Raw genomic sequence first — 22626 nt, forward strand, 5'->3', positions numbered from 1 at the left:
AAAACATTTAAAGAAAAAAGAAAGAAGCATTGACAAACATAAGGGACATCGAGACAAGATCTGGACTATTTATTTAGTGCTCGTTTAAATCGTTGTAAACTTAAACCAAAAAAGTCCAGATCCTGTCTTGAGTTAACAATACGACAAAGGCGGGTCATTGGAGAATTTAGGCCGTAGTTTGTTCTATGCTGATCGATGAACAGTACTTCATTGTTTCTCAATCTACGAGTCGGAATATTGAATTTTACTTGTCCCAGTAATGATGGAACATCGATTATACCATTTAGTATGCCGAACATATATATGGAGTCAATATTAGTTCTACGTTTTTGTAGACTAGAAATATTTAACATTGACTCTATTTCAGCATAAGAATAATTATCTCTCTCTAGTCCGAGCATCCACGCTATTTTTTGAAGCAAGCGATGTTGGACTGATTCAATGTGATTTATGCGATTGACATATAATGGAGACCAGACCACTGAGGCATATTCAAGAAGAGGGCGAACAGTTGATTTAAAGCATTAATTTATTTATTAATATTTAAAGCATTAATTTATTTATTAATATTTAAAGCATTAATATTAGTCGAAAATGCTGACATACATAAATATAACACCAGACAACAAAAACACTATCATATTGAAAAAGCGAAGACAAACACAGGACAGTCAAAAAAACTACATAATGGACTTAAACACTACAACGACCTACCTTACTACTTGAAAACTTTTAATGGAGACAAATTTAAAATCAATCTGAAAAAACACATGATGACTGAACTAACTAGACTAGACGAGACATAAAATGACTAGACAATATTAAATTTCTAATGTAACCCTAACGGGTTTTTTAAAATTTTAAATAAATAAAAAAAAAAAACTTTGTGCTCAAAAATTTTACTAAACTAAACTAAATCTAAACTAAACTAAACTAAACATTTTACTAACTTCACAAACATCAACAGATGAAAGAATTGAAGGAATATATATGTTCAAATATGGGCAGAATGGTGTAAAGTGGCCACTTAAACCAGCCATTGACAGGTCATAAGCCCTGTAGATGCCTAGACTTCTATATTACCTTCTCCTTTATGTTCTTCATCTCTGTTGTAATATGTCAATTTTACTAAATGTTATTAAATATTTGTATATAACCACTTACTGACTTTTCTATGTCTGCCGGTTTCGAGACGTGCCCGTCTCTTCGTCAGGACACCAATTAAACCAACATGCAAACCAACATGCAAAACCCACTATACACCTTCACCATAGTTGTTGCACAAAAATATAAAACCAACATGACGTGCGTTTTAATTGATAAAAATAAATATTGAGGGATGTGATTTTATATTTAATTGTTAGTTTTTTATAAATTTCAATAAATATCTGGACAACACGCTTAATAGTACTATACAGGGTGTTCTTTAAACCCTGTCGCATCCGAAACCACGATGATCAGTATGGGCGAGAAGACATATTTTAAAAAATGTTTAGAACAAAGATTTTTAAAAAATAAAATATTTAAAAAAACAAATGGTTGCTTACTTCTGCAGGGGAGAAGTGAGGGGAGCGCGGCGCAGTGTCAGACTCCCCCCTTCCCCCTCCTTGTTTCACCCCTGCAGAAGTAAAAAACCATTAACTTTTTTTGATATTTTATTTTTTTCAATCTTATTCATTCTAAAAAAAATATTTTAATGTGCCAATATATCTTCTTGCTCATATCTTGCATCATCGTGGTTTCGGATGTGACAGGGTTTTAGAACAACCTGTATATAAACCTATGCAATGTCTCGCAGCAGTCTCCTGGAATGGTCTCTTCCCAGGACATTGAACACTCTTGGGACCACGAAAGAGAAATTACTCTGAGCGAAAGTCGTACGTGTTTTTAGTATGAATTGATCCAAATTGCGGGAAAACCTCGTACGAGCATTCCGCTGGGATCTCCTCTTGTAACTGCGTGACCAGAAATGTGCCGATGACAATGTTCGCAACTAACTTTGATTTCCGTTCCTCCCGCATCGGACTATCGCCTCTGACTACCGACTCTGCAGCCGTGGTGGAAGGCAAGATGGACGAAGTGCTGGGCTCGTTCAGCGTACCCCTGGAGGGGCGCTTCCAGGCCATCCGCACCGGGGAGTCCAACCTCGGTAACTGGATCTGCGACGTGGTGCTCTCCGCTACCAGCGCCGACCTGGTCATCATCAACTCCGGCACCTTCAGGAGTGACCAGGTGACATTCAGCTTTGGAATTTGTTCAATCGTTGTTGACTGTGTGTTTCTGTAAAAATAAATAAATAAACGGATAAACATATTACAACAGAAATAGAGAACATATAAGTGAAGGAATTATGGTAGTCTAGGCATTTACAGGGCTTGTCATTGGCTGGTTTAAATGGCCACATTCATCATCATCATCATTCCCTTTCCGCACCTAAATCAGAAGCAAACAAAGCAAAGCAATATCCATCAGCCATTTTATTCTACCAACGACATGCTTGAGATTTAAATGTTCAAAATGGCCGTCCCATACAAATATTAAAAGGGTATTTTGAATTTGTGTTCCTATTAAAGCTAATTTATTAGTATCTTAAAGTTTAAGTTCAGTGAAAATAACATTTCTGTTTTCAGGGATTTTTTTCAAATATTTTTTTATTAATTTATTAAGGAAATCATGCAGTCTTAATATAAATACAAGGTACAAAAGAACAATTAAAAAAAGTAAGACCAATTACAGATTTCACTTTGATATATTATAAATGCAGGAGGAGAGGAGATAAAATAATTAAATTCTCAAAAAAATAAATATAAATATTAAATAAAAAGTACATAAAAGGGAGAAGACATTGTATAGCTCCAAATCTACTTTCCTCCCCTCTCTCTCTGCTTCCATGAACATTTATATTTCTTAGTAAAAAATCACCACCAACAATAATTAATTAAATGCAGGTAGTAGATGCACAACTGTATGGCTTATGTTAGGTTTTTGTTGTTTTCATTGTGTGTTTTGTAATATAAATAATATAGATGTATATAAATACTTTGTTTTTAAAACTGTCTGAATATTTGTTAATTATGTTTGTTTTTTAAGTGAGTCTTCTTTGTTTATTCTCAAATGTAATAAAAAAAACTAAATTGTTAAGTGTCCTCGGCACGGGAAACCCCAGTGAGGTCACATTATTTTTATTATTAATTTATAGTTTGTAAGCGAAAAATATGAATAAATAAATAAATTAAAAATTAAAATTAAAAGTTAAAATTAAAAGTTTGAACTAAAAGTTTGAACTAATAGTTCAAATTAAAAGTTTAAGTTAAAAGTTTAAATTAAAAGTTTAAATTAAAAGTTGAAATTAAAAGTTTAAATTAAAAGTTTAAATTAAAAGTTTAGAGTAAAAGTTAAAATTAAAAATGTGTGCACTATTTCAGGATTTAAATTAAGAATACGATAATAACCAGGTCCACGCAGCCGGCGAGTTCACGATGCGAGACCTGTCCAGCATCATCCCCATGCAGGATCCCCTGGTCCTCATCTCCTGTTCCGGAGAAACCATCATCGCCGCGCTGGAGAACGGAGTCTGCGAGTATCCCAAACTGGAAGGCAGGTTCCCACAGGCGAGTCTAATCCGTAATTTGGTACACAAACGTTGGAAAATAATACATGAATCTTACAAAACTTGTGAATCTTGAATCTTGAATCGTGAATCTTGTAGAATATTATTATTTGTTAAAGGTTCTTTAAACTGTTGATGAATAAATAAATAACTAATTAAAATGCAGTTCCACCAAGAAATGTCAGTAGAAAAACTCAATCTATTATAATTGTATATCCTGTTTCTTGATGTTAACCCTTTTCTTACTGTGCCAAAAACATCCACACATTACTTTTATTTTTAGTTAAAATAAATATTTGCGTTCTTATGATTTACGCAAATATTTAATTTTGAGGGCCATTTTCAACGAGTTGTAAATAACTCACTATTAGAAAATGGGAATCAAGTTGGGGTAGAGAGGGAGTGGGATTCGAACCACAGACCTTTGAGCCGTGAGTCCGAGACACTAGCCACGGGACCACAACCCGATTCAAAACCAGTTATGGTACCGTGTAGTTATTACACATGCAAAAAATGAGAGATTTTAAATCGGAATAACGGAACTTACGTAGGCAATTGCTTAAATTATTTGAAGTTGAAGTAAAGGTGAAGTAAAAGTGATAATATTTTAAACCTCATTGCTAAAATCATGAAAAAACCATCAGCTCATGCTTGCAACACGAACAAAAGAACCACCCCTTACGAAAATCGAAGAGCTACTATTGGCGTCTGGCAGAAGTGTTGGCAACTTTTCTGTTAGCGCGTGTGAAGCGATTGTCTCCCAAAATATCTGCAGTATCAAGAGTGAGGAAATAATTGTTTATTCAGTTCTCTTTTACGTCACATGGCTTTGGACGGTTTGTAGACCAGTCTGTCTACAAATATTTGGACATACTTAAAACATTGTTAATAACTCAATATGCCTAAAAAACACATATCCTAATATATTTAGCCATCTTTCAAGATAGATAATCTCCTTAACAGTGAACATCCTCTTCTTCATACAGGTGGCGGGCGTGTCATTTGCCTTCGACCCCGCAGCGCCCCCTAGGCAGCGAGTGCATCGTCAGACGGTCCGCGTGGGGGACGAGTACCTCCAGCCGGACCTGCAGTACCGACTGGCCATCAAGAAGTACATCTACCAGGGCCGCGACGGCTACACCATGTTCCAGGGATCCAGGGTGCTGGTGAGGAATATATGAAATAAAATTTCTCAATATTTAGGGGAAAAATCATTGCATGTGTTTTATAAAAATTAAAATTTTTGTGTTTTTAAATTTAAGTACCTACATAAAATTATTTAACCTAGCCGGGCCGAAGGGGGGATTCGAATCCCCCATAGACGGATTTGGTCAATTTCACTTTATGTACATAAGCATTCGGCAAACTAACAAAAATGAATAAAATACACGAATTAGTAAAAATTTGTGTATGCGAAAACATGATTAAATTATTGCACGGTCATAAACACTTCCAACGTTTTATTCTCCTGATGCCATATACAAGTAGGCGCTGGGGTCGTTTGGTCCCCCCGTTCGGATCATGTGTAATTTTTGGATGCTTAGTGAGGGAAAGGTTAAGAATGTTTTTTATTAAATAATAATAATAATAATAATAAAAATACGAAATATTTTGAATAAAATCATTGAAAATAGGTAAAAGTATTTATAATCCCCAATTACGACAGTTTTTACAATTTTTCTAGCAGTATATTTAAATATTTTTATTTTATTAAATTTTTCCATACATTTTTCATTTCCTCAGTTTTATACTTTTTTGGTTCACTAAAAAAAACACAAAAATGGGGTATTACTGTACTAAACTATTTTTGTCGGCCTCGTGGTGTAGTGGTCGATGCATTTGCCTACCATGCGAGAGGTCTCAGTTTCGATTCCCGACGTGGTTGACATGAAATATGACTACTAATCACACATCTTATTTCCGTATTCAATAAGCAACATTCAACTGAAAAAAGTCACAGGGATTCGAGATCTTGGTGTCATATTTGACGAAAAACTTTAATTAAAAAGCCACATCAACCACATTACTTCTAAAAGTATGAAAACTTTGGGTTTCATTCTTTTGAGCGGGAATTTCATACTCATTATAAAACGAAATAATACAGACTAAAATGGATACAAAGTCGTTGGAACAATAGGCTTCTTCCCCCCCTCCGCCTCCGGCAACTCCACGTGAACCGGACCATCTTCTAGGAATTTAGCAAACAACATGTGTTTGCACATGTGCGATACTGCGACAGTGACTAGTGACTACCGAACATCTACGAAAGCTACCCTTCGGATATTTTTATCTGTTATGTTATCCGTAGTGTTGAAGTGCTTTATCTGTTTAGTTTTTTATTGTTTACTTTTTGGCACGAACACTTTACAAATTTACAATTACGCTCAATGTTTGTTTTTGTAAATTTATTGATAATTTTAAGTTGCCAGAATTTCACTCGTCCATGCACTTTGTAGCTGCAAGACGATTAGTAATCTAGCTTCAATAGGTAAACATTATCAACTATCAAATATACAAATTTAATAAATGAGGTCTAGAATTCCAACCGTCCATGCGCTCAGAAGCTGCAAGACTCGTTGTTATCTAACTTCTATTTTTTAATTTTGTTTTTTATATATATTTTTTTAAATATCACTAAATCTCTTAACTTTATTGTCAAATAAAAAAATAAAAAAATGTAAATAGGGGCTAGATTTCTTATTGTCTATGCGCTCTGTAGCTGCAAGACGTGCTGTAATCTAGCTCCTGTATATCATAATTGGAGACGAGGAACAAGAATCCCAACCGTCCATGCGCTCTGTAGCTGCAAGACATGATGGGATATTTATTTATTGTACAGCGCCCTTGAGGTGATTTTCACAAAAGCGGCGCTATATAAATTATCCAAATATATATATATATATGTACATAAAATTCATGAAACTCTTGTATAATATATCCTCGGTTAGAAGCCAAATAGAATACAACTCTACTATATGGTCCCCTTTTTACAAAATTCATATAAATAATGTTGAAAGAGTCCAACAAACAATTTTAAGATTCATTAATTTCAAACTGCATATTCCTACAGAACAAATTAACTACATACATATCTTTGCTAAACTTTTTGAATTTACCTACTCTGGAGGATCGCAGGAAAATAACTGACCTAATATTTTTATATAAAATCATTAACTCTAAATTCGATTGTTGCGAACTCCTTGGTTTAATAAATATTAATAAACAGTATAAATAGTCTATATATTATTGTCATCCTTCTCAAACTAACTATCTTTGTCCCTCACCAATACTGCTTATACACAGACTATAGTAGGGCCAATTGAATAGGTCACATTTGACACTTCATCAAAATTCAACAACATAACCTTGTAAGGGCGGTAATAAAATATTATTTATTTTTTCAACCTTAGAACTGCACAATTGCTTAACTTTTTTCAATTGCGATTACATATTTATTGTAATAACGACAAAAGAATAAGTTAATGTGACATCTATTTGCCTTCCAGGTGGACGATGACATGTGCCCAGAGATAGGGATGGCCGTCCAGAATCACTTCAACGCTATCAACATGAGAACGGGCAAAGCTAAACATTCCAAACACAGGCAGTCACTCATCACTCTCAGTCGAAGGTAGTATACATTTATTCATCATTCATTAGTGTACATTCATTTTAGCCCTGGTATTCTCCGTTTTCCTTTATGGGGCTGAAACGTGGACAATGCGTGCCCACGAGAGGATGAGGATCGATGCATTCGAGATGTGGTGTTGGAGAAGGCTGATGCGAGTGCCTCGGACAGCCAGAAGGACGAATGCATCGATACCGGAAGAGCTCCATATTACAACTCGTCTATCAGTGGTGTGTTTGAGAAGGATACTGTCTTTCTTTGGACATATTGCTAGACGTGAGCCAGACAATCTAGAAAAGGCAATAATGTCTGGCCGAGTTGAAGGTAGGAGAAGCCGGGGTAGAATCCCATATAGATGGACTGACCAAATAAAGGTGCCTACGGGGCTAAAATTTGATGAGTCAGTACGTCGGGCTGAGGACAGACTGGAGTTGAACAGACTCATTAGTATTGTTCATGATGATCACGATCCTCAGCATTGAGGGACCGACTTGGAAGAAGTCGGACATCTCTAAATTACAAGTAATGAGAAAAGCGATATTTTAATGTTCACGTAAAATGTAATATTGCTGATTAAATTAGTGCCTGAATCTTATATACACGGTCCATTATGAAAGTAATACGCATGATTTTATTGTGACGCGACTATCCATGGCAGCGCGTTAAGACCAGTCGAGAAATGTAGGGGGGGGTCTGCACGTCTAACGCGGCTGGTCGCCAGTTTGCTCAGAGCAGTGTGAGCGGAAAGACGTGCCCTCGCGTGAGGTGTTTGTTTTCAACTTTGTAACACGGCGCGATGGAGCGTTCGCTTGAACAGCGATACGCCATCAAGTTTTGCGTGAAGCTTGGAAAGAATGCCACCAAAACGTTCCAGATGCTTCAAAAGGCCTTCGAGGATGACTGCATTTCAAGGTCGCAGGCCGGGACGTGGAACGGGGCGTTCAAAGGGGACCGGGAAGAGGTCGATGAGCCCACGAAAAAGTAGATCGTGTGCGTGAAGTTTTGCATTTCGACCGTCAATTGAGCATTCAGCAAATTTCTGACACCGTGCACATGTCCACATTTGCGGTTTTCATATATATATATATATATATTTAGATAATTTATATAGCGCCATTTTTGTGAAAATCACCTCAAGGGCGCTGTACAATATATAAACATCCCAGCATGTCTTGCAGCTACAGAGCGCATGGAGGGGTTTTATTTATTTAATTTTTAAAATAGAGCTTCCCAGTGATGCAACATTATTCTTATTTAAAAAAACAGGCATCCAAATGATGGAATATTATTCTAATTTTGAAAATAGAGCATTCCAGTGATGCAACATTATTCTTATTTGAATATACTGAATTTTTCTACAGACACAGTCTTGTGAAGATGTTGGATGGAGGGGAGCTGGACGGGCCCCCTCCCCTGCGTAGGTCCTCCTCGATAGACACGCCCCCGCACCTCCCCCTCTCTCCGCACGCCCCGCCCACCACCGGCCATCACAGGTAACCGTAGTATTATTTCATCACTTGGTCTTTGCATACAGATCTCGCTTCCTCTACATGCATACATCTTCTCTTGCACGCTCGCCGATTATCACGACTTTTGACATGTCCATCTTCAAGTATTTGTTGGATTCGGTCATGCCATGTCTTTCTCGGTCTTCCTCAATTTCTGCATCCATCAACATTCGCATTGTAAATATTCTTAGCCGTTCTTTTTCTGTCCATTCGCTCTACGTGTCCAAACCAGTGCAGAGCTCCTTTCTCGATTTTGTTGATAATGCTTATCTCAGCCTTACATAATGTACGGATCTCTACATTTATGCATCTATCGTACAAAGTTTTACCACACATTCGCCTGAGAGATCGCATTTCGACAGCATTAATTAATATTAGTAAATATTAGTTTATAACCACTTGCCGACTTTTTATGTCTACCGGTTTCGAGACGTACCCGTCTCCTCGTCAGGAAACTCACTACGCCAACATGCGAATACTAAAATTCACTTTCACCTTTGTCATTAGCGTAGTATTTACAAAAAAATACATAAATTGCACGCAGAGTTAAAGGAGATGCAAACACCACCATTTCTAAACATGCACTAAAATTAGGTTCTTAATATTTAGTGATATGTTGCAAAATGTCTGGGGGTTAGGTTAGGAAGGGGAAGGGGCTCGGAGGTTGAAAGTTATATGATTGGTTAATTTTTAATCAAAAAGTGGGCTATATTGAAAAGATATTTGACTATTTATCTCGGAACCGGTAGACATAAAAAGTTGGTAAGTGGTCATATACTATAGTCCTTAAAATATAGCTTGATTAGAATGACAGTTGTCAGCAAAAGTGACAACATAACTTTGTAGTAACGTCCAAGGAGTGATTTATATTGACACACGAAAAATCATTTGTATCTGGCATGTTAATTTATTTTTTAATACAATGCTTGCCATATAAATCAACAAAAATATATGAAGTAAGCTTTAAAACAAAAACTAAAATAAACCTAATTGAACAACTTGTTCATAACAACTCCCTAGTGAGAAAATCCAGCCAGTCTGCAAGCATTTGGATATACTCAAACATTGTTGAATTACTACCTGGTAAAAGAAGAAGTATAAAAATTGGAAAATTGTTTTCAGGCATTGCCTAGTAGGTGATTTGGTTCAGCCGGATGAATCTCATCCACGTGATAAAGGTTTCAGCTCTTTTACTTCACAAAAGTCAACAGATGGAAGAGTTGAGGAAATGTGGATGTTCAAACATGGGCAGAATGTCGAATGTTACACAGTGTGTAAAGTGGCCATTAAAACCAGCCAATGACAGGTCATAAGCCCTGTAAATGCCTAGACTTCCATATTCCCTTTTTAAAAATGTTTTCCATCTCTGTTGAAATAAATTAAAAATAAACCTAATCATTAACGACGTTCTTAAAAGGTTACATCATTTTTCAAAATTGTTAGAGATGGGACAAATTGATCAATGTAAATTGATCGAATAAAAAAACAATTCATTTTATGTTCATGAAAAAAAGTATAAATGTCTTATTTTTGGTAAATAATTGTCTTAAACACACTAAAATAGGCTTGTTTTTGCGTTTTTATATCAATTTTCAACTTCAATTTTAAAGAAACAGAGTTTCACGTTTGCATGAAAATACTAATAAAATCTAATAATAAAAAACTAATTTGATCGGTACATGATCAGTGATCAGTAATTTCCCATCACTAGTGACATTAGTTTGGCAGCTGTCATTTTAATCAAGCTATATTTTTAAGGACTATAATATTTATTAACATCAATTTTATTTACTTTTTTATAAAAAAGATATAAGTCTCGAAGATGTTTTAAAATCGACAAAACCGGTCACTGGTTATTCCAATTTTGTCTTTTACTTCTATAATAAATTACAATGCCCTCCACCATGAATTTTAACTAACAAACTTGAATGTTTTAAAGACTAACCCGTCTGTTTATTTTACTTCACTCGTTCATGTCATCTTTTAAAATATCATTTAACATTATTGACAAGTCTAACTGAATCCACAAGAAAGCGCATGCATTTTGAATCACCTAGTTCCGAGTGAGTAGTTCTGTGTGTTGTGTGTTCAGACATATTGTGGGCAAGGCGGACATGACTGCCCCCCTGAGAAGGGCCTCCTCTGTGGACGCCCAGTCTGCCGCGCCCAATGTCGCACCCGCCGCCAGCACCACCCGCCATAGGTAACCCGCCCCGCACTATCATTTATTCATTCAAATACAGTTACTAGACTCTCCACCCCGATGCTGCAAAAACTATTTAAAACTACAGCAAAACCCCTGTTCTACATTTTTCTAGGGAGCAACAAAAAAAGTGTAAAACTGAGGAAAACACTAAAGCGAGGAAAAGAAAAAGAGAAATTACATAAAAATATAATTATTATATTAGACTATAATAAATATCTGCAGAAAAATTGTAAAAGCTGTCATAATTGGGGATTATTAATATTTTATTATTAATATAATGAAATCATATTTCATTAAAATATTTTGTATTTTTTCAATCAATACTATAATTTTTTTTTATTGAAATAAACAAAACATGTTTGAATATTTTGAATTCGCATAAAATGCACACAATGATTTTTTCCCCAAATATTGGAAAATTTTATTTATATTGTATGTATCAGTTTTTTTTAGTATGGCACCACAGAATTTCAACTGTCATTTACATTGCGGCAAAACACACTTTTATGATTATGTTTAAAACTTCGAATAATATTTCTATTGCCTGCCTGTCTTCTTCTTCTTCTTCGTTTTTTCATGGCCTTTTCACATCTCTACTCGGGTGTTCTGACCAGTGTCGAGTATTTTTGTTTTGTTTTTTTTTTTTTTACATATTTACACATGTGTTAGTAATATATACAAGTTAGTATTCAATATAATATATACATATAATAATATAACATATTTACAGCTGTACACCATTTATAACTAGATATTTACATAGGATTTTAAATACACGTTTATTGGGTGGGGACAGGAGAGTTAGAATATGAATGGGATATTAATATCAGAGAGGTCGGATAGGAAATCAGGATACAATCATTTATGGGGCATCCAAAAACTATATGGTTTAAATCTTCCTCATCTAGCTGACATTCGCAAATGGCAGAGTCCCGGACATGGATTTTGAACAGGTGAGAACCATTGCAGCAGTGCCTGCATATGGAGGATGTCTCAAACTTGTTCAGAATCACTTTGGAAAACCAAGGCTTTTCTGTTACATTTGGCTTCAGTTGGAAAAGATGTCTACCCTTGGCTTGGGAGGAGGCTAACCAATATTCTTGCCATGTGCGAAGTTGCTTCTCCTTCGTCATAACAAGGAGATCACCTAGTGGTAGTAAATTACTATAGGCAGGATTCCCGGAGTGGACCGCCTCCTTTGCTAACGCGTCCACTTTTTCGTTCCCAGGAATACCACAATGGCTAGGAATCCAGGACATAACAATACTTTTATTGGATGCCTTTGATGCACACCGCTACACCGGGGCTGTAGGTGGCTTTCGACTCCGAATGTGAATTCAATACTTGGGGCATAAATAGAAGCTTTAAATGGAAAACGATAAAGGGGAAGAAGGTCTTTAGGATAAATGCTAGATTCGAAAGATTTGTAAAAATGAAAACTGTTGACTAGTTGCCTGCCTGTCACAATTGAGTAAAATGTCAAAATAGACACTTGAACAAAATGGTCAATTACACTGCACCCACTTTGAACTTAGTTTGAGACAACAATTTACACATTTTTTATTTACCTTGATTTTACTCACCATTTTGGGCAAATGCGGCGGCATGCGACTCAGCGCAATTCGACCGATCGAATGAGTTTTGAAAAATACAAAACGTAAAACCGATATGAAAAATGTAAAAAATGTTAATTAAGGGAATATTCTAAATATTTCGGCGTAAAAAGTGGGAAAATGTCAAATTGAGGAACGTAAAAATGAGGTTTTACTGTAACAGACTTTCAGTCAAAGAGGATTGGTATATTTCTTGTGTACAACCTACTTCCATTGTCCATAAGGACAATCCAAGAAAATCTATTATTTTAAATACAATTTCGGGCAGCAAATTATTGTTTGGCTGTTATATTTTTTTAACAACGATAATTTTTCTTTCATCAGAGAATGTAAAATTTTGATTCTAGATTGACTCGCCGAGCTTCCTTGGACGACTTGGAGCAGCAATCGTGTTTGCTAACCCCTAAGATAGAGCAGAGAATTATCATCATTGATTCTCCACAGGTAAATTATAGCATTTCTTTCTTTATGGACAGTAGAATCGAAAGCACGAGAGGATGAAGGCATTATGCTGCAAATTTTCAAAGATGTACCTTTTTACATAAACAAAGATTTTATGTACAGCACTTTCACCTAACCTTATTGATGGTGTCCTGGTATTCTCCGTTTTCCTGTGGGCTGAAACATCGACAATGCGTGCCTACGAGAGGGAGAGGATCGCCGCGTGTACCTCGGTGGACAGCCAGAAGAACGAATGCGTCGATACTAGAAGAACTCCACATTACAACTCATCTGTCAGTGGTGTATCTAAAAAGGATACTGTCTTTCTTTGGACATATTTGCAAGACACGAGTCCGACAATCTTTGCAGGGAACTATTGCAGCTTTCGAAAGAAGAAACCTCTGAGTTATCTATGGCCCTGCGAGAGAAAACAACCATTGGCGTCGTCGCATTCAATAGAGAGCTATACGATATCTACCGAGCGCCCGATGTAATCAACTCCATCAAGGCGGGACGCTCGAGGTGGGCTGGCCATTTAATTAGAATGGACGACGAAAACCCCATCAAACGCTTAACTCTCTCTGTGCCACAAGGACGACGAAGACCAGGAAGGCCCAACATCGATGGAAGGGCTGCATCAGCGTAGATATGACAATTTTGGAAGTGAGGAACTGGAGAGAAAGGGCACCAGACCAGCGAGAGTGGAGGAGACTTGGATTCAGCCAAGGCCCACCTATAATTTTAAAAAAAATATTCGACAGTATTTCATAGAATTACTTTAAAAATGTAAAAAAAAGTGTTATTTCCATATTATTTCACTTTAATCTTTGCAATTTATTATATAAATAAAAGACGAGTGATACTTTACTTCACAAATTTGGAATATCCAGTGACCGGTTTCATCGCTTTCGCGACATCTTCGAGACTGGTATCTTTATTAAGGAGTTCAATGTATTTATACAAAACAGAGATAATAAATAAAAAGAGAAGAAAAAATATACTTAAAACTGAAAAAAAATCATTTGATAATGACCCTTAAGATACAAATAACTTTATTTAATTTACTTTCATATAATTTTGAATTCTCTATCCTTACCCTTTGTTTTGTATAAATATATTTACATTTTTACATTTTTTTTGCACCACAACAGGCCAGGAGGCCTAATTACAGTGGTGAATTACATCACAGAGCACCCAGGCTTGAGAAAAATCACATTTTAAAAACATTTTTGTGTTCTCACCGGGAATCGAACCCGGAACCTTCCGTGCGTGAGTCAAGCGTCTTGACCACTACACCACGAAGGCCGCCATATTGAACTCCTTAACCTTTCCCTTACTGTCCTAAAAACACCCTCGAGTTACGGTGCTGTGTAGTCACTACACATTAATAAAATAAAAGATTTCAAAAAGGAAAAATGAAATATTTATAGGGAATGGCTTTAATTAACCATAATTTAATTCAAAGATGGCAATATTTCAAATCTAACTGCTGAAAACATGAAAAAACCATTGGGTATCGCTAACGACTCGGGCGAAACGTGCACCCGCGCCAACTTCCCGAGAGCTACTAATACTAGCTAGTACTGGACTACGTGACTGACTGAGTATACTTTTGGTGATATTTGTAATTTATCCCCGATTTCCGATAAAATGCTTTTTTTGTGCCTAATAAGTACTTATTATTTAATAACAAATTATTTCAGTCGATACGTAAATGTGTAATGGAGGAATACTGAAAATCTAAACCCAATATTTATTATATGCATAAAGATATTATAGTTATTAGACGCAATGTGTACTAGCTACCCATCACCAGTCTCGAAGATGTCGGGAAAGCGATGAAACCGGTCACTGGATTTTCCAAATTTGTGGATTAAAGTATCACTCGTCTTTTATTTATATAATAAATTTCAATGAACTTCCATCAAGAATGAGGAATTCCACTGTTTTCTAATATTTTTTTTTTCTATTAGCGTACTATTTAACTAAGCAAAAATATGTATCTTTTTTTTTGTGCGTTATTTACAAAGATATGATTTTTTAAAGTTACATTTATCAAATACCGCGCCAAATGATTGTAATCAGTGTGTCACTTTTCAGTAGTGACGTCATGAAACGGTTGGCGTTCTTACCTTCACTGACCGCGGTAAGTTGTATTTCTCCAGCCAATAACAAAACTGACAAGAATCTATGGAATATTGCTTTAATTACTTCATTTAATTGATCGTAATTTGCTCATTTCTATGTTATGGTTGTTTTTACAAACGTTTCGATTTAGAAGAACCTAGAAAGTTGACATAATCTCTGGTTGAAATGTCAACAAATTGAAATGTTTTCTATGATCTAAACGTTCCTTACAAGGTGCGGGGGCTTTAAAGCGGAAACCGGAAATACTACACGTAGATATAAGGAGTGACGTCATTATTTACGATTTTAAAATGAATACTATTTTTAACATTTTTAATTTATTTTTGCATGCGTTTTTGAGATATTTCATCCTACTCCAAAATTTTTAAATATTCACGTGTTCACGAAAACATTTTTAAAATTGAATTCTGGGTTGGGCTGGAATTCCTCATTGTCACTTACAAACTCAAATGTTTTTTAATCTTTGCAACTAGTTTTTTTTTATAAAAATTGTGTTTTTCTGGATTGATAGAAACTGAACGATCTCCTGGCGCAGCGCAGCCGCTGGGAGTCGGACACTGTCATCAAGGAAGTGGATGACGAGAACTCGCCTTAATCTCCCTTCGCTGCCTTCCGTACTGTCACGCCGGTAGAGAGTCGCTAATACACCGAGATGAGACCGCTGGCTTTGGAAGAGATCAACGTTCCGAGTATGTTCGTATGCTTGTTTACCAATACTGATCGACCGCCGGGGAGCCTAACTCGAAAGTTTTATGGCTCAGCCGGATGAACCTCACCCACATGCTCTTTTAATTCACAAAAGTCAACAGATGGAAGAGTTGAAATGTGGAGGTCTAAACATAGGCAGAATAGTGAATTAACATATTACAACAGAGATGAAGAACAGGGATGGACAATATCTTAAATAAGGGAATATGAAAGTCAAGGCATCTATAGGGCTTATGACCTGTCATTGGCTGGTTTAAGCGGCGACTTTACACACTGTGTAACATTGACCATTCTGCTCATATTTAAACATCTAAATTCACCTGGTCCACGAAGAAGAATAGAAATTTAAAAAAAAAAGATTTTCAATCATGCCTAGTATGTAGGTGAAACAATTAAATTAGATGAATCTCACCCTCATAAATAAAGGTTCCAGCTCTTTAATCCAGTCCTTGTCTACAAAAATTTGGACAAACTCAAAATATTGTTGAGAATAGTGAATGTTACACAGTGTGTAATGTGGCCACTTAGACCAGCCAATGACCTGTAAGTTCCTAGACTTCCATATTCTCGTCTCAAAAATGTTTTTCATCTCTGTTGCAACAAATTTACATCTGAATCAACTCCCTAGGGAGGAAATCCAGCTTGTCTGCAAACATTTGAACATACTCAAAACGTTGTCGAATTTGAAAGTCACTTGAAAACGCCCAAAATCGGGCATTTTTATTTTTAGACCTAACGAGTTCATTGAAATAAGTGTTCAATAAAATACACAATGAAAAAAAAAGCATAAATTTAATTAGTAAATTAGTTTATTTTTAGTGCTTTTTGGTTCATTATGTTATTCATATAACTTTTACAGCCGAATGTGACCCGACACATCCCGACGCCGAAACTCGTTTTACCGGTTAAAACTGATAATTCGGTCAGTCACTACGAGGTATATCCAGAATGTGTGTTCCGCTTGAAAGGTTAAAAAAAAACAAAGACTTATCCAGAATAAAAATATATTGTGATAAAAATTTAGCTCTTAAACTATTTTTCAACGCAACTCTTATTTTCTTCATTCAAAATTACACGCGTTTAAATATTCATGAACTTATTAACCGCCCTACACGTGATATGTCCGCGATATTATCGCCCGAACGCAACGAGCCGTATCCTGTGCGTCCAGGTACAAAAAAGGAAACCCGCAACCACAAAAATGGCGGACTCCGTGATGTAGTGGTCAAGAAGCTTGACTCACGCATGTAAGGTTCCGGGTTCCATTCTCGGTGAGAACTCAAAATTTAATGTGAGTTTTCTTAAGCCTGGGTATTCTGTGCCGTAATTCACCACTGTTATTGGGCCTCCTGGCCTGTTGAGGTGCAAAAAAAAATGTAATGTAAATGTGTTATACCCTATGGTGGTATGTAAAGATCAATAATAAGCCTAATTGTAGTTGACTGTGGTTTATTCTGGATGCATATTATATTGTGGTAAGAGAGCGACTGTTTGCTAGGAGAGACAAATCTAGAATGACTTGCCAAGCTGTGTGGGTATGCAGACGACTGTAGATATATTGTTGTCACCAACAATAAAACTACATTCCTTACAAAATGTAAAAATGTTTGTGATACGTCAAAGTCCTACTCGCCCTACGCATCCAAATACGTTATTTATTTATTTATTTTGTTCATTAACGCCCAAAAGGTATTTACAAAAAATAAAAATGAAATACATACTAAATAATAAACACAGAATATACAAAAAAATATGTAAAATTAGTTAAAAAGGATATAATAAAAACGGACTTCAAAATTGACTTATTTCTCTCTTATATTTTGAATAGGCTTTTAAGAAAAAAAGTGCCAGCCTCAAAACGATAAATTTTTTAAATAAATAATTGCTCGGTGGAACAAAATTTTTGACACTTTTAATGCGTAGATAAACGTATCAAGGGGTTCTAGACCCGTCGGTATAAACCGATCTACTTACATCAAAACTTAACTTGATGGTGGAGGTATCGGTAGTGTACCTTTGTAGTCGGTCGGGAGACTTTTATCTTCAACTATGACGTCATACTGAAGCTATGTCGTTTTAGAGCGTAGATATGTGTACCGTGACGTACGCTTCCCCTTGTTTCATATCGATGTACCTACCCAAAACTTGAAGGTGGGGGGTCGGTAGTATATCTTTATAATCGCTAGGGGACTATACCGCCAAGGTGAAGGAATGACGTCTTTATCTTCCCATCATAATCGAGGCACAGGGATATTTCTTTAAATATACAAGACCTATGTTAGACCTTTATTATAGTATGGATATCAAGTATGGAGTCCCTACACTAAAGACATCGAGCTATTGGAAAAAGTCCAAAGATGTGCTACAAAAATCCCCAAATTACTCAAAAGGATGCCTTACCACGGCAGATTAAAAGCACTAGGACTTACATCATTGGAAGAACGACGAAAGAGAGGGGACTTGATAGAAACTTATAAGACACTCAATAATTACTATGCCTGCCCCCTGCACGATATGTATCAATCAAATCCCAGCCCAAATTTACGGTGGCATAACTGGGAGCTCTATCGTCCCCAATTCCACGTCAATACCAAGAAAATCTTTCTTTCCAGCCGGGTAGTTTCAGACTGGAATAAATTGCCCAGTCAAGTTGTTTATTCCATTTCGGTCAACCAGTTATGAAACTGTTTGGATGCTTTTTTGAAGGAAGAACCCGGACAAAAAGCAGTACACGAGATATAGGCGCATCAGCGAAGGCTGTCTGCTTATAACGAATAATAAAAATTTCAAACAAGCACCGCGAAGCGTACACAACAGTCAGCTAACTCACAATGGCGTCCTTCTCAAAATGTCCAACATGGCTGAACATATTTCCTGGATATATCTTGTATGTAAACGAAGTTAGCTTAAATGGCATAATCAACGAACAAAGGAGTGATAAAACGTATTCCAAATATGTATTGTATTAAGGTTACAAGAGAGATTTTATTATTATTTATTTTTACAGACTATAAAAACTGCGCCCATTTTATATGTGACGAAAAATGTAAATAAATTGTATAGAATTCGAAACAAGAATTTTTCCAGCAAATAAAGCTTATTTTTACGTGCTGTTTTACACTGTACAGCTTTTTTAGCCGTCTCAAAATGCTTTTCGCCTTATATATTACACAGGGTGTCCTTAAGACCAATGTATTCCCTGTAGCTCAATCACAAATAACTATCGACGTGCTTAAAAACACGCTAAGCATTTGAGCGATCACAATGGACAATAATGAACGTGCTTAAGTTATCGCAGTCATAAGTCGACGCTCGTGTCGGTTTGTTTTTTGTTTTCCTCGTAAATAAATACAGTTCACTGGCGAAAAATCGGCATTTACTATAAAAAATAATACAATATATTGCATTTGCAAAAAAGTAAGGAGTATCTAATACAAAAAAGTTAAAATTAAATTACAATTACTATGGCGAATGCTTTTCTTGACATTTGGCTCGCCAACCGCCGGCTAAATGCAATAAATAGCATGATAAAAAATAAATGAAAATGGCAGTTTTGGAATATTTTCCATATTTACACCGGTGAAACTCAAATATGTGATTGCGCGCAGGATTATACGTCGTGAAACATAAATATTTTGACATTTAATATTAGGTGTTCGCGGATGTTGCATTGTGTTCGCGAATACGATAACCAACCACGGTGAGAAATTGTTATCACGTCGCTTATTAGCACGTCGACAGTTATTTGTGATTGAGCTACTGGAGGGCTGTATGCCAGTTAGTGACTACCAGAATATGTTAACGTAAAAAATTGTTAGTTTTCGAGATATTAGCGGTAAAAAAAATAGTGTACTCAAATCACTGTTTGATTTAATGTTAGGATTCCAACAGGAAGTTCCACATAATAAATAATTATCTGTTAAATGTTTGATTCTAAAGGTTGTTTATGTTTTTCAATAGTTATTTTACGCCATTGTTATTAATTTTAAAAAGCAATTAGTTTGCTAGTCCTGATGCCTCTGGTCAATGTGATGCGATGACATTTTTACCCGATTATTACTGATAATAAACAAAGACATCTCAACAGAGACGAAGGGAACTCGATTTACAGACGCTGTAATTTATTATTTTCAGTGATAATTTTACACACTGTGTAACATTCACCATTCTTTCTTCTCCAATAATTCCTTTTATTTATTTATTTAATCCAATATAAAATACAAATACATAGTTTACAAATGGAAATGTTTATACAATAGGTACATTCAATATAATTTTATTTTTATTTATGGATGTAGCCACTCCACTGGCACGGGCACGTTGCGGAGTGTCAGTGTATTATTTATTCTGTACATAATTGTACATACTTTCACATCAATTGTTGTGTAAAAATTCAAAAGAAATAAAAAAAAAATTAAACATACCTACATCAATGAAACGAGAAAGGATTTTCAAGAAACTAAAATTATATTCAGATATATGAAACATATTCCTCAGCTTCCTGTCGAGTCTTTTCAGCAATCCATTTATGGACTCGAACTTTGAAAATATTGTTTTTCATTTTGTTCACCAATATGTCCTTTAAAAATTGAGTTTTTTAAAAGATTTTTTTGAGACTTTTTTATTGAGATTTTTTTTTCTTCAGACTTTATATTTCCACTGCTGGATACTAAGGCTGGATTTCTTTCTCTTGGGAGCAATTAGGAAATCCAGCCAGTCTACAAACATTCGGAGATACTCGAAACATTTTTGATTTAACTAATTGGTATGAGAAGTGAGAGCATTGGAAGCAAAAATAGCAAACTCCCGTTTTGGCGTTTTTGAGAAAAATAACAAAAACGGCTACACTAATGCCAAAGAGTCTTCACGTTAGAAATGTTATTTTTACTCAACTTAAACTTTAAGTTACTAATAAATTAGCTTTAATAGAAATATGAATTAAAAAAACTTTCTTAATATTTGTATGGCACGTCCATTTTGAAAATTTAAATCTCAAGCCTGTCATCGGTCGAATAAAATGGCTAATTACTAACAACAAACACTATTTTCAAACCATCAGAAGTATGATTTTAAACTACATTTGTAACTCAACTCATGATTTTTACTTTAAAAAAGTTGATAAACTACAGAATGACATAATAACCAAAAGACAATTTTTTTTGGAGGTTGCTATCTTTGCTTCCAATGGCCCTCAAGTGTAAAAATTGAAAAATTGTTTTCAGGCATTGCCTAGTAGGTGAAATAATTCTGCCACACGAATCTCATGCGCAGTGTGTAAAGTGGCCACATAAACCAGCCAATGACAGGTCATAAATCCTACAAATGCTCAGAATTCCACATTCCACATTCTACAAAAATGTTTCCCTTTGCGAAAAATGTGTTTATTGAGATCACTGATCTATATATTTGTTTAAAAAGATTTGTAAACAATCAATATTGTTTAAAAATTTAGCTTATTGTTGACAGAAATCCATCACCGCGTTAGAAAAATTTGACCCCTTTGGAAGAGATAAAAAAACACAATTATTTCAATAATCCATAAAAAAAATTATGGCAACCAAATTTTTTTTGATCATGTAATTCTAAGATTTTCACGGTCTGTCAGATGCACAGTGTGTTTGTCTGAGTCGCTGGGAAGTTTTAATGCGATTCTAAACGTCTAGTAAAGAGTATGAATGACACACGGCATAATAACCCAGAAAAACTGAGAGTGCATTTAAATCTTACTTTACATTGTATAGTTTTTATAACAACAGCAACACCAAACCATCACATCGTTTCCCCGTAACAGTAAGCAGAGAGGATAGAACGGCATACCACTCTATCTTTGTATACAGATCTTGCTTCCTCTACATTCATACATCTTCTCACGCGCGCCGATTTTTCCGACTTTTGACATGTCTATCCTCAAGTATTTGTCATGACATGCCTTTCTCGGTCTTCCTCTATTTCTGCATCCACCAACATTCGCATTGTAAATATTCTTAGCCGTTCTTTCGCTGTCCATTTGTTCTACATGTCCAAACCAGCACAGAGCTCCTTTCTTGATTTTTTCGAGAATGTTTGTCTCAGCCTCGCATGATGTACGGATCTCAACATTTGTGCATCTATCGCCACACACATTCGCCTGATAGATCGCATTTCGACAGCATTCAGACTACTTTCATCCCTGTTTTTCCAAGTCCACACTTCGCTCCCATACATCAGGGTCGGGACCAGGACTCCGTTGTGAACTGCTAATTTTGTTAGTAATTTTTTTATATGACTGCGGTGATGGACTGCCGTCAATGTTATGAGAATCCAAAGATATTAAAATCAAACAGATTTTCTATCTGTCAAAAGAATGTTATCTTAGCATAATATGAAATTATCGTTGTCAGTAAAGAGATTGTAATAATCGGGTATTTTTGTACATCGTAACTTTTTAATGCTAATTACTCTTGCCATTTTGTAATCTATGTAAAAAAGCAATATTGTTCTTGTAAAGTGTTCCATGTCACTAATAAATTATTATTTATTTTCATATTATTTAATCGAATACTCTTTCCAAGTATGGAATCCACATTTTGTAAAAAATATTGACGCACAGAAAAACCCCTAAATTACTTTTTTCAGAGGATTGACAAAAAAATTGTAAATGGAGGGTAATCCAACTTTAAGGTAGACAAACTCCTTTGCATTCTTTAATGGAGCTCCTGACATCATCAACAAATTGTACTAAAATGGACTCCATACTTGGTAATAATGCTCTAATAGGTTTTTAA

General features: G+C 35.6%; 1 protein-coding gene across 5 annotated transcripts in view; it reads left to right on the forward strand.

Annotated features, from left to right (window-relative positions):
- LOC148275033 (uncharacterized) overlaps window positions 1-17571 on the forward strand; it is a 60911-nt gene extending 43340 nt beyond the window's left edge. For 3 of the 5 annotated variants that reach the window (XM_088236256.1, XM_088236258.1, XM_088236259.1), the window contains 7 exons: window positions 2054-2232; window positions 3456-3611; window positions 4597-4776; window positions 7117-7241; window positions 8600-8731; window positions 12913-13009; window positions 15666-17571. In XM_088236256.1, coding sequence (XP_088092382.1) covers window positions 2054-2232; window positions 3456-3611; window positions 4597-4776; window positions 7117-7241; window positions 8600-8731; window positions 12913-13009; window positions 15666-15749 — 953 coding nt within the window. In that variant the 3' untranslated portion in view covers window positions 15750-17571. Of the gene's footprint in view, window positions 1-2053; window positions 2233-3455; window positions 3612-4596; window positions 4777-7116; window positions 7242-8599; window positions 8732-10838; window positions 10950-12912; window positions 13010-15665 lie in introns of all 5 variants that reach the window. The other 2 variants (XM_088236257.1, XM_088236255.1) reach the window with 1 other exon arrangement.
- Window positions 17572-22626: the final 5055 nt, after the last annotated feature.

The sequence above is a fragment of the Micrasema longulum genome, unplaced genomic scaffold (assembly GCF_059751315.1).
Source record: "Micrasema longulum isolate JH-2025_06_02 unplaced genomic scaffold, ASM5975131v1 h1tg001527l, whole genome shotgun sequence".
Taxonomy (NCBI): Eukaryota; Metazoa; Arthropoda; class Insecta; order Trichoptera; family Brachycentridae; genus Micrasema; species Micrasema longulum.